The following is a 12,385-nucleotide window of genomic DNA, read 5'->3' as shown; positions in this document are numbered from 1 at the left end:
GACAGACACGAGGACATGAACTGTTCTGCTGCATTTTCAAGCACCAAGGTCACTTCTAGTGTGGTTGGCAATGCCAGCAGGCAGATCTAAGTTTTCCAACCCCAAAGAGCTGCTACTATCATCACCTTTTCCTGTTACCACAGCAAACTAATAATCAGCACTGGACTTGTTCCCCTTTTAAGTTATCCATTTGAAACAAAATGGTATCAGCTGTCCAGTATTGCCTCTGTCCTTAAATATTCTGCAGGGATGTTTTAGGACAATCTTATTCTTTTGTTGTCTCCTATAATATTGTGTGCAACATATCTGAAAGATAATTAAATAGATTAACACTTCAGTGCCTTGCATGTAGAAAGAGGCTATGTTAAAGATGAGGGATGGCTCTCCTCTTTGAAGAAAAGCACTCAACGGCTCTCTGTTCCTCAGCAGGCTACTTTCACGGTTTGGAAAAGTCACTTAGAGGCAGGTATTTGCATGCTGTCATCATTGCGTACTGGTGCCTATATTCTTCTCCCTTTAAAAAACATAATTTTTGTCTTTGCACACTTCGTCTGTGGCTGTGTCTCTGTGACTTGCTTTTAAAGAGGAAGATAATCACTTTCTGTTCCCAAGGCATGTTAGACAGAAATGCATTAAGGACTGTGAGGTGATCTGATGCTACTTTAATGGGGACTCTATAAGCATTTTAAATAGGTTCTGTTAGGCCCTGAGACCAAATTGTGTTTCTTTAAAGTGCTTTTTTGTTGTAAAGTCAGTGAAGTAAAAAACATATGCTACAGCCCTCAGAGGGAGACCTAAAGTACACTTCAGGATGGAGAGAGGCAATTTTATGGTGTTGTGGAAGTACCACATTAGCTCATGGGGTGTTTATCCTGATGTAGCCACCTCTGGTGACTTTTATGTGCCGTATCTCAGAAAGGTTAGTTTGCCAGGTAGTCCCTTGTGAGACCCTTACAGAAGGTTTCTGTGTTGCTCTGAGGTGTGAAGCGAGCTGCACTGCACACCCTGTAGTGTGCCACCTCCGTCTGCAAAGTCATTACCAGCTCTAATTCTTACCAGCACTTGTGCTCAAGCTGTGAAGTTCTGCTCCCTTGAAAACAGCTGATGAGGCTTGTACCAGCTTGGAAACTCTGCACGAAGGAAAAAAAAAAAAAAAAAAGCTGTGTGGCTTGGCCTCACTTTGCTCCCAGACAGGCCAGGGAGGATGTGTCAGCACCGTGCCAAATCTTACTAAGGGTGATGAGCAAACAGCACTCCTAGGTTCTGTGATGGCTGTCACTTCAAAGACTTGTAAGCCGAAGACTTGCCAGAGTGGAATAAAAACTAAAATCTCCGGTATGTGCAGTAAGAGAGTTTTGGCTACAGAAATAGGCCTATGAACTTTGTACTTAGGCACAGAATATAAAAGTACAGCACATGCCACCATCATGCATATACTTATTGCAGTAAGTGAAAGGGCTAGGTTCTAACTTTTTTTTTCTCAAGTATGCATTTTACTGATTTTTATCTGCCATCTAAATTCCCTGTCCATATGTACCCATTAAAATATTAAAAATAATGTATATATAATGAGATATTTCAGTAACTAATGTGATGTTACTTCCATTTGCTTGGCAGTAATTATACTCTGGCCTTGTATGTTGTTTTCTTCAAAACTGGAGTTCATTGAAACCATTATGAAAAGAAGGCATTAGACAAAAAATGCTAAATGATCGTTTTTTTCTTGTAATTTTGATGTAAGCTGTAAAGCTTAGCTTGGAATTGACCACTTTTCCAAAAGTCTTCAAACTGCTTTTCCAAACTTCTTCCTTGGTAACTCGAACATGAGGAATCATTGGCAGATCTTGACTTGATAATTTAAATGCTATGGAGAGGGCCCTGCCTCGGGAGTGCCTAGTTGCCAATCTGGTAGAAGAGAGCACAGATGTTTGCATCTCTTTTGATACCTTCTTTCCTAAAACTATTTTACCAAACAAGCTTTCTGTCTCATTGTGAAATAACTTAAAAAGAAAAACTATAGAGATAAAAATTTTAAAAGTAGGCATGATGGCACCCACATGCCACAGTCTATAATTAAAATGTAAATAAAAGACCAGTGGACAAATAGAGGCCGTGCTCTTCCAGTGCCTGATCCAGTAAGCTCATTTCTGGTAACCTAGAAACTTCAGTGCCATCTCACCCGATCATTTCTGCCTCTGTTGGGCTTCCAGGGCCTGCCTCTACCTCTGCTCTTACAGTGAGAGCTAAATGGTAGGAGGCATTTTCTCGTGCACTTAGATATTTCTGCTTTGGCAATTTAAAAACTGGTAAACAGAAAGGGTAGCATCTGAACTAAAATAGATAACAGCATACCCTTCCATGGCAGATTTTTTCCTGTGGCTGAGACCCTATTTATCCTCTCAGATTGTGCCTGCACATGCTGTGCTTCTGTTCACTGTTTGCAGGCCCAAACTGAATTCTTGACTCATCCTTTGTAGAGAAAAATAATAATTAAGCAGACTAGATAAAGCATTCCATTATTGCTTGTGACAGTCATGGAGAAGAGAGAAAGAAGGTAGATTTATTAATTTATTTATTTTCCTGAGGGAAATTTGATGCACTTTTTCTAAAAGAAGAAAAAAAAAAAAAAGGCACTACCTAAATACTTTAAGATTTTAATTTGTCACCTTCCACTGAGAACTTGTATTTTTTGTACCTCTTGTGTAATAAAGTCTGACTTCTGGCTTGATTACAGCCAGAGATTGGGTGTTTCTTTCTTTCTTCCTCTTTTCACAAGGAAAGAAAAATGCAGGACTGAAATATGTTAATGATGCAAAGCATTAACTGGTGATCTACTTACATGATGAGCAATTTTCATTTCTCACTATAAATAGTCCTCTTTTATTGCAGCCATACGAATATATTCTTGTTTAGAAAGAAAAAATTGTAAATTTTATCAAAGACTATTCATCACATTGGAATCCAATAACTTTTATCAGTTACTATGTCATCTCCATTATTTTTAATAAAATTATTGTTTAATTGAAGTCATGTTCTGTGTACATTTTGAAACTGTTTTAGCTATTATGGAAGTACTCTATCACAGCCTGCAGACTTACAACTAGGTTAATAGTTATCTAATTAGATGTTTGCACATGCACTATTACTCACTGTTGGACAACATGGTTTCTTGAAAAGGCTGTTAAAAATGTATCTAAATAATACAGTGCAATAAATCTGGGCTGTTGTCTTTTGTACTATAACAGCTGATATGGCAACTGTTGGATACAAGGGTTAGAGTTTACAAATACAGTTCCTAATAAAGTGTATCAAAACTTGCATTAAACACCTTTTACGAACCTCAGGTGCTTCCATAAATGCATCTGTATTTCCTGAACATATCCCACCCAAGACAAACATTTGCTTTCCCTTTTATGTGTGGTTGATAACCACTGTGTCACCCCTCACAATACAACATTCAAACTCCTTTCCTCTGATTTAGGAAACAGAAACCATTTTGCTGCTTGGCTGAAAGTGTGAGCTGCTCTTGCACGGGGGGTGATGTCTCCCCCTCGTTCCTCTCTCTTGCTACTCCTGCCCTTTTTGCTGCCTGCTGAGGTCTGTCAGCTGAGTTGCTTCTGGAAGCGTTCAGCAGATCAGCTGAGTCAAGTGAGCCAGGTTAAGACAAGGATTTTAAATATTTTGTTAGACACTGAAAACTGAGCCAGAACTGGGTTACAATATGATCATGTGAGCAGCTTCTCTAGCGTCCTGAGGATTTTGTAATAAACAGCAGCACAACTAAAGTATATTGAGGGCATTGGCTTATGTCCTCAGACTTGTCCAAGCATCTACACTCATAATGCACAGATGCAGCCTTGTACCTAGTGATGGGAATACTCTGAGAGTTCAGGCAGAAATAATCTTTTCCTCTGGAAGTTTTATATAAGCATCATAGCACTTCTTCTGTGCTAAAGGAAACATCTCTGTACCAAAATCTGTTTTCCTCCATTGTAAGAATTTACGCCTGGGTATTCCAGCTTAGCAATTCCATCTTAAAAAGTATTTTGCGTGCAAACATCTCTCTTTCTGCAACACGTAGGCAGGTAGATACAGGTAAGCAGAAGCAACATCTCAACTCTTGACAAGGTGTGTGGAGGAAGCACTTGGTGGCAGAGGGAAGGTTAAAAGAAAGACTAGAGTGGAGGAAAATGCATAAGCAAGAGTAAAAAGAGCAAATGATAGCAACAGGCAGTCTGGCAGTCCTGAAAAGCAGTCAGGGTCGACTGGGAGAAGATCAAGAAGAGGTTAATGCACAAAACTGAGCACTCATCTCCTGCTGGTGTCATCAGGAAAGGTTCAGATGCTGACCATTCTCTGTTTCTCTCCAAAGCTGATGGTACTCTGAGCAGTCACACATCATGCACAAGGGTTGAATTCCTCACCTATTTTCCAATATTGGTGTGCTAAACTAATTTGCCCATCTTGAATTTTAAACAAAATTTTCTGATTTCAAATCCACCACTGCATATGTTGTTTAACAAATATATTTGATTAATATATTCATAAAACTAAGGAGAGAGATTTTTTTTTTAATTACTTGCAAAGGCTTTATCTGCTTATTAATGTGTATGTTACAAATCACTTCTAGCTGCTGTTCTAAAAATCCAGCTTGAGTGATGAAAGTTCATGTTTCAAATCTCCTTTTTCTTGGCAACACAGGAAAAAGAAAAAATGTCCTTATTAAAAACAAAGTTTGCTGTAATTTTGTTATTCAGAAAGCTTTGCGGAAAACTAATCAGCAGAAGAATTACTGGACTGCTTTATTTTAAATTAGTCTAAGGAGTTCCCAGAGGCTTTTTAAAGTTGTGTGTGGTTTTTTTTTTTTTTTTTTTTTTTTTTCAGAGCACACTGTGAATTCAGATGACTGAATAAATATTTACTGAGAATACATATATACATATAAAATACTTTTGTCTGCCCTTCAGAATAAAAATAACCTGTCAAGAGGACCTCATCCTCCAGGAAGCAGCCTCCACGACTAGCCTCTTTCCCTGCACCTCTATGAAGTTTTCATGTGGAAAATAACAGGGTGTCTTCATCTGTGTAAATAACGCTGCCATCAGCATCTCTGTCAGCACCAGGTAACACTGCTCAGATACATCTCATAAATCTTGCTGGGAATCACAAGAGAAACACTGAGCAGAAGTGCAGGTCCGTTGCTGATTTGGAACTGAAATGAAAGAACTGTGTGAACGTCAGTTCCAGCTGAGCTCCCTTCTCACAGGGAAGGCCAACCACTTCATGTGGGGCTTCATCAATCCCCTTCCAGTCCCTGCAGTTTTAAAACATATTTTTTGCCAGCTGTGTGCTAGCAGTTTGATAGCAAAAAATGTCGTACTGATGTTCGTGTTGTCATTTTACTGGTTGCCACCGACAGGAGAAAAGATACTGCCATCTGGATGTCTCTGTTGCTCAAGAGAACAAGCACTTTCTGCTTCCCCACTTTCGGAATTCTGACATGGCAAGTCATTTATTATTATATATATATATTTTAATTAGCCTTATTTAATAAATAATTTTGCTGGATTACTCTTTGCATTGTATTTTGTGACAGTTATATTCAATTTTGCAATGTGCTGTAATAGAAGTATTTGAATATAAAACTAAACATTTTAAAACATGAAACCATTACATAAATTTTAATTGCAACAGAAAAACTATTTCCTGCCTACACATTGTATTTGTTTAATGTCAGTTTCTCTTATTGTACCAATGAAATGCCATATTCGTATTTAGAATCTGAAATAGTGACAAAATCTTCTGAGGATCTAAAGCTAGCTAGCTGCTTTAGCAAAATAAAAGAATGCCTGTTGTGTTGCAGGTACAAAAACGAAACAGCTCACCAATTTACTAAAAATCTGCCCACAGACAATACTGCAGAGCCCAGCCTTAAGGAAACTTGCTTTTCTCACTCATGAAGAAATTGTCACCGCATCAAAGTCAGTGAGAAACATACACTGACTTCAATCGGGTGCACGGCTAAGAGATTTTCAGGACTTCCATTATGCTTTAAAATTAAGGTTATGCATATGCATTCATAAACTGGAAACCCTTAGCAGCAGGAAGGCTTAAACCAACAGTTGTAAGTGAAAAATCCAAAAAGAACATGCTGCAGTTTGAGATTAATACATTACTCACAAAAATATAATATTGATTTAAATGTGTTTGTTTTTTTCCCTAGCACGTCTAAATCTCAGATTTCTTCCACTGTCACAAAGCACTCCTAGAAATGCAGACAGAATCTGCTGACTGAACTAAAGGACAGCTTCTCAGAGTCAGAACCACTATTTGTTTTGAAACTACTCCTAAATGATTATTATCCACTTAAAAACATAAACAAACTTTAGCCTTGTAGCATCTCTACAATCATCCACAGTATAAAAACAGAGGTTTCTAGTTTCTGTATGTACTTACCAAAATAAAGGATTGTTTGTCTCTCAGTTTTGTTTGTAAATGTTTTATTAAAAAAAGCTTTTAATGCTATTAGTCAATACATGTGTAATAATACTTAATAAAGTATCACGTCGTAGTAGGTATTTTGGATTCAGGAATGTCATGGTTTTAACTAAATTTTCAGAGCTCTGTTCTGCTCCAGTCTCTTCTAAAATGTCATTTTTCCAGAATTTAAACAAACTCATTCTTTGTCAAGGTACGTCATCCTTAAGGCCTTGCAAACTTTTTAGAGTGATTGAACCAAAACAAAGAGAGAGCTCGGCTTTCTTGATCTGAAGACCACATTGCTCTTGAGCTTAAAAAGGTGCCTGCGGTTTTCAAGCAGTTAGTGGCAAATCAGCAAGAAAGAAATCAGAGGAGAAGAAGGGGCACTTGGAAATCAAGACAAGTAAAGTGCACAGTTATACTGTCCGAAATTGTATTAATCTGATCCAAAGAACCTATTGGACTGTGGATATTTAATACAATTTGGCTTGCATGGAACATACAATCACAATCGGACAGAAGGATTTTCTTTTTCTTCCTGAAGTCATCTACAGGATTTATTGAATTCAATTTTCAAGGGTGGCATACTGCAGCTCTTTGGATATAGATTGGTTTCTTAAGTCCACAAAAACATTGGAGAAGTGGGAAAAGGTGTGGAGGGTTGCAAGGTGTCCTTCTCTGTTTCGTTTAGATGCCAGTACTCTCCAGTTCCCCATCCTCCAGCCCTAATGCAGCGTGCGACCTAGAAATCATAAAGAGTTTCTCTTTATTTGTGTACTGTCTTTGCGTTTGCTGAGATTGCTCCCCCGTTTGTTCTCTGCTGGTAGCCTTGAGGGGATCTGTCTTCTCAACTGCTTCCTCCTCACAGTCCTGGATTTTACTGGCTGGGATGTTGGCAACTGACTCCAAGGAGGTGCCAGCCTCCTCCAGGTGGCTGTAGCCCTTATTGCTGCTGGAAGGATCAGACTGGGAGCTCTGAGAGTCCGTCCTGGTGATGGCAGGGGGAGTGGAGGGGGGTGAACCCCCCAGATCCAGAGATTTGGAGTAGCTAGAAGATGCCTTTGCCAAGAGGCTGGAGTCCATGCCCCTGCTGACAGCTGGAGACCGAGGTGGCTCGGGGGAAAGGGGACGCCTAGCATCAGGCAAGCAGCTGGTGCTCTGCCGCCTCAGAACCAGCTTGTGCCTCCTTGTCCCGTAGCCTCCCTCGACGTGGCTGCTGCTAAGGTCAGTCAGGCTCAGCTCAAACTCCCCCCGTGGGATCTCCCGAGCCCCCCGCTCACCAGGGGGCCTCCGCCAGCCTCCCCCTCCGCCACTCTGCGCCAAGGGCAGAAGGGTGAAAGCACTCAGTGAAGAGCCAACGATGGAGCTGGCTGTGCTGCGCTGGCCCCAGCTCTCTGGTGGGCTGCAGGGTGGGCTGGTGAAGGTGCGGCCAGCAAGGGCTGCACGCTCCCGGTAGATGCTGTACACGGCCTCAGCCAGGCTGGGAGGCTGCGGTGGGGTGCAGAAGGAGGAACGCCGTGGCGAGGATGCCAGGTCAGGGGGAGAAAGGGAGGCACCCAGCCCTGGTGGCCAGGAGCTCTTGGCCAGCATGGCCGTGGCACCCAGGCCTTCACCACCAGGCTTTAGCTCCAGGCCCCGGGACTGCACGTAGTTGACAAAGCCGTTGAGAGGGGCTGAGGCCGGGGTGCCTCCGTCCTTTGCCCGCAGGCTGTGGGCATCGATAACAGTGGAGTAGAGGTCACGCAGGTTGATGATCTTGGTCTTCTTGTCACGGTTCTCGTGCAATACTGCATTGGCACAGATGAAGAGGAAGATGCCGATACCCATGATGAGGGGGCCCAGCACCTTCAGCTTGTCTGAATGCAGGTAGCTCGAGAAAAGACGGAAAAGGAAACCCACGGAGGCCTGGGGGGATGAGGAAGTGGGACGGGACTGTGGGAACCCCCGGGTGGCAGCGGTGGTGGAGGAGTTGGCTCTGGGGGGTGACTCCAGATGGATGTCTGCTTGTGCCCCTTCCTGGCTGCGGGAGCGGTTTCTGGGGGTGCCACCCTGCGGTGCCAGGTGTCTGCCCCCACTGACGCCACCTTCTCTGTATACCTGGCTGGGCTTGGGCCAGTAGCCCACCACCGCCAAGGCGATGCCCACTAGCAGTACCAGGATGCCACAGAGGGCGATGAGCCCCGAGAGGGAGCACAGCTTGAGCTTGCCTTTCACCACCACCACATCGTTCTTGCGTTTCTTCTTGGTCTTACGTTTGCGTTTGGGGGCTTGGCTTTGGGGTCGCAAGGGGTCCTGCTTCCTAGCTGAGATCCTCAGGAGGCCTCCAGTGGCAATCATGGCTGGCTACCCAGAGCACTGCTCCCTACAGCCGCTCCAGCTCCTGCAGTAAAAAAAGAGAAAAGGGTGAGGACTGAGGAAAGATCCACAGCACAACAGCTGCCACTGTTTCCCATTTAACTTTCAACCTCCTGATAGCTAAAATCCCCAACAAATGGGACAGGGGATGGCACCAACAGGCTGATCTCCCTTGTCCACACAGCTCCTGTGCTTGATAGAGACTGGTAGACCCATGAGACAGTTAAGCAATCTGGGAAGGGATGCAACCATGTGCCCCACTAGACCCTTGGCAAACAGCTAATTAATTTATTTATACTTCAGGTAAATGATAGATGGGGTGGTACCTGCAGTGTAAACAAAAAAATGATCCTGCTGCTCTCAGAAGAAGCTTGCAAAGCACCAGGATTCAGAGGCAGCTACCAGCTTCCCTACCCTCGAGCCCCATTCCCATGGGGTCAGGTTGTGCTACACGGCGACTGTGGTTAGTGATGTCATGCAGGGACTGGATTTGAGGGGAGGAGGGAAATAAAAGCAGGAAGGCAATATATTTGATCTATGGATACCACTTATTTTATTACACTACTTGCATGTTGCTGTGGGGAAAGGGGAGGGTTAAACATATTGCTTTGCTTGCCTTTCCTAAATAAGTGGCAAAGGAATTACTGTGAAATGCACAAGGGAAACATTCGAATACCAGAAAGCGGTGCCCTGTCGAACTTTCTTCCTAGCCGTTTCCTTTGCATTCGATCTGCAACATTACAAAGATCCGTCTCCTGCCTGTGGTTGGGGAGCATCAGGACGGCCGCCTGGTTTGGGAACATGTGCGATGCTCAAGGTAAGTGTTATGTAACCCTGGCCAGCTCCCCCCGCCTCCAGAAAGGGGAGATGGGGGCTGGCAGGTACGAGATAGCATGTCACATCTTATTAAAGGAGGAGCGAACCCCTGTGAATCACCTGGGGGAAACAGCAAGGGTTGCTTGTAGAGAAACTGGCAGGGGACTAAACAGCTAGCATTTATGGCTTTCATTTCCCTGGACCATCAGGAGTCGTCTGCATGTCCCAGTGATCTGAGCTACAAAAGGCACCATGGAGGAACAATTCCTGCACCGTGGCAATTCTTTTTCCAGAGAATCCTCCTTCATGCTACCGAGAAGGTTCCCCTCCCCCCTTTCTCTTTTTAGCTGATTTTTTTTTTTTTTTTTAGGGAGCAAAAGATAACAGCACCAAATATAATCTGGTTTATAAACTTCTATTCATTGCATTGAAAGATGATTAAGTAAGCACCTAAAAAAAAAAATACCGTGTCCCTCTTCAGCTTTTAAGTCTCATTTCTTTTCTATTCTATTCCCAGATTTGCCACGTATGCAATAATGTTGTGTCCCATTTACTCTGTTCGTATTTTCCCTGGAAAAGAAGGGTGTTGTTGGTGAGGACATTGTTAAATTACTCTCTGAGGTATTGCATACTCAAAACAAAGAGCAGAGACTTGCCTTCTCGTTCCTATCACTGAACTATTCACTTTGAAAAAAACAAAAAGGGGGAAAAAAAGGCATTACTTATTGGAGAGGAGTGTGATTACCGGGGCACGATTTGCTTTAATTGCCGGTTCGTTGATCCCATTCTTCCTAGTGCCCCACTAGACAGGCGCTTTTCTCCTCTACGACGACAAAACCAGATGGCAAGCGTTTCAGAGCAGCCTTTGCAAATCGGCAGCGCTCGGCACTTAGTTTTTTCCGATTTACAGAAAGAGCGTAGAGCATCCTACGACCCCCAGCCATTACCAGCGATCGCAACGCAGCGGAATAACCCAGGGCTCGGGGAGACATCCCGGGGCTACAGACCGCATCGCTACGAACCGGCTGCGAGCTCCGGGCACCGGCAAAGCGCTGCCGGCTCCTCACACGAGTCCCCGAGGACCGCTCGGTGCTTGGGCTGGGCGCTGCAGGGCTACCCCAGGGCCCCCCGGCCGCGCCCAGGGACAGTTTTAACGCCGAGCGAGGCGCTGCGTTGGCCGGGGACCGCTTTCAGTCCGGCCGAGGGGCAGAAAGGGGAGGCTCTGCGGCGTTACAGGGCTCCTGCTGCGAGACCACCTGCGCCCGGGGGGCTCCGGCGGAGAAACGGCAGGAGGAGGAGGGGGGGACGCGCTCACTTACCGAGGAAGACCGGCGAGGAGTCCGCGGCCAGGCGGCCACCGCGGGGAAGAAACTTTCCGGCCCGAGCGGGCATCCCCGCGCGGCGCCCGCCCCGCCGCCACCGCCGCCGCCTCGCCGCCCCTCACGGCCCCGGGCGGGCGGGCGGCGGGGCCGAGGGGGAGCCCAGCGCTCGGCCCAGCCCCGCCGCCGCCACCGCCGCCGCCGGCCGCCTCAGGGAGCTCGGCGGGAGCGCTGCCCCCTCGCCATGCCGCATCCTTCCCGCCGCGGGGCCGGCCCGGCCGAGCCGCCGCCTCCTCCTGCGCCGCCGCGGGGCTGCCGGCCGGCCTCGGGGCCGTTGCTAGGCGACGGAGCCGTGACACAGGGAAATGGCCGCACTCCGGCCGCCGCCGCCGCCCCCCCACCTGCGCACCTGCGCCCGCCCGCCGCGGCCCTGCCCTCGCACGCCCCGCCCCTAACGGGCACGCCCCGCCTCTAACGGACACGCCCCGCCCCTAACGGCCGCGCCCCCAACGGCCGCGCCCCGCCCCTAACGGCCCCGCCTCGCCTCCCCCCCCTCTCCCCCCGCCATGTCGTGCGTGCCCGGGCGAGGCGCGCCCGCCGGATTAGGTCGGCTCAGAGGGGTGTGTTTGTCCCTGTCCAACAGCCCAAGGCTCTGCCTCACCTCATAGCCTTCGTACAACCATAATCACAGCATATCCCCAGTTGGAAGGGACCCCCAAGGACCATGGAGTCCAACTCCTGGCTCCACACAGGTCTGCCCTGTGAGGAATGTTTTAACAATTCCAATTCGTGTCCATAAATTCGTGTCCATAAATTTGTGTCCATAAAGAACAATTCTGTTTGAATCCTGTCTGCCTCTGGGCCCTGCACTGGCAATTTAGTTCTTGAACCACAGATGCAGTGTGTCCCAGTCTCCCCCTCATTCCAGTCAATTTATCACGTCTTCAGAAAACACTCCTTAAATTTATGAACCTGTTTGCTTTTGTTATTCCTGACTTCTAGTTCTAACAGTTACAGCCTTTTTTCCTGTCTTCTTCGAGATTAACTTAACACTGCTATAGATGTGTCTGTGAATGGCTGGGGAAGAATGTTTTAATTACTCGTGAAGCGTCAAATAAGAAAGCTGTTTGTGTTTGATGTCTGGGAGTTTCAGAACAACTGATAACAACTAGTGACTGTTATGGGATACTATGTGGATCTTTGGTATCTGGCCAGGGGGCCAAGAGATTGAGAGGAAGAGAAAAGAAGCTGAAGGACGGCTGGGAGACAAGACCTGGGAGAGTTTACAGAGAGTGTTCCATAAACTTGGAATAGTGCCAAGTAAGTGCAAAGGGTGAGAGGAAGACTACGAGCCTTCAGCATGAAAGACCCCTAGAGACCCCCAGAGGAGACTGATGCGCATGCTCCAGTAGGAG

The 12,385-nt window shown here is 45.9% G+C and overlaps 1 protein-coding gene across 2 annotated transcripts; it reads right to left on the bottom strand.

Annotated features, from left to right (window-relative positions):
* Positions 1-2,986: 2,986 nt before the first annotated feature.
* On the bottom strand, positions 2,987-11,413 carry TMEM200C (transmembrane protein 200C). 2 transcript variants are annotated; one of them, XM_027452017.3, is made up of 3 exons: positions 10,971-11,413; positions 9,512-9,623; positions 2,987-8,860 (listed from the first exon to the last, which is right to left on the bottom strand). In XM_027452017.3, the coding sequence occupies exon 3, from the start codon at positions 8,815-8,817 to the stop codon at positions 7,168-7,170; it is 1,650 nt and encodes a 549-aa protein (XP_027307818.2). In that variant the 5' UTR covers positions 8,818-8,860; positions 9,512-9,623; positions 10,971-11,413; the 3' UTR covers positions 2,987-7,167. The 2 variants fall into 2 exon arrangements, with proteins under 2 accessions (XP_027307818.2, XP_027307817.2); XM_027452016.3 differs by lacking the exon at positions 9,512-9,623.
* Positions 11,414-12,385: the final 972 nt, after the last annotated feature.

Source organism: Anas platyrhynchos, chromosome 2, assembly GCF_047663525.1.
Source record: "Anas platyrhynchos isolate ZD024472 breed Pekin duck chromosome 2, IASCAAS_PekinDuck_T2T, whole genome shotgun sequence".
Taxonomy (NCBI): domain Eukaryota; kingdom Metazoa; phylum Chordata; class Aves; order Anseriformes; family Anatidae; genus Anas; species Anas platyrhynchos.
This window is presented reverse-complemented; position numbering and strand designations above follow the sequence as displayed.

Bases quoted from the DNA above. Each gene is read 5' to 3' on its own strand.
- TMEM200C (XM_027452017.3), bottom strand. From the start codon at position 8,817: ATGATTGCCACTGGAGGCCTCCTGAGGATCTCAGCTAGGAAGCAGGAC.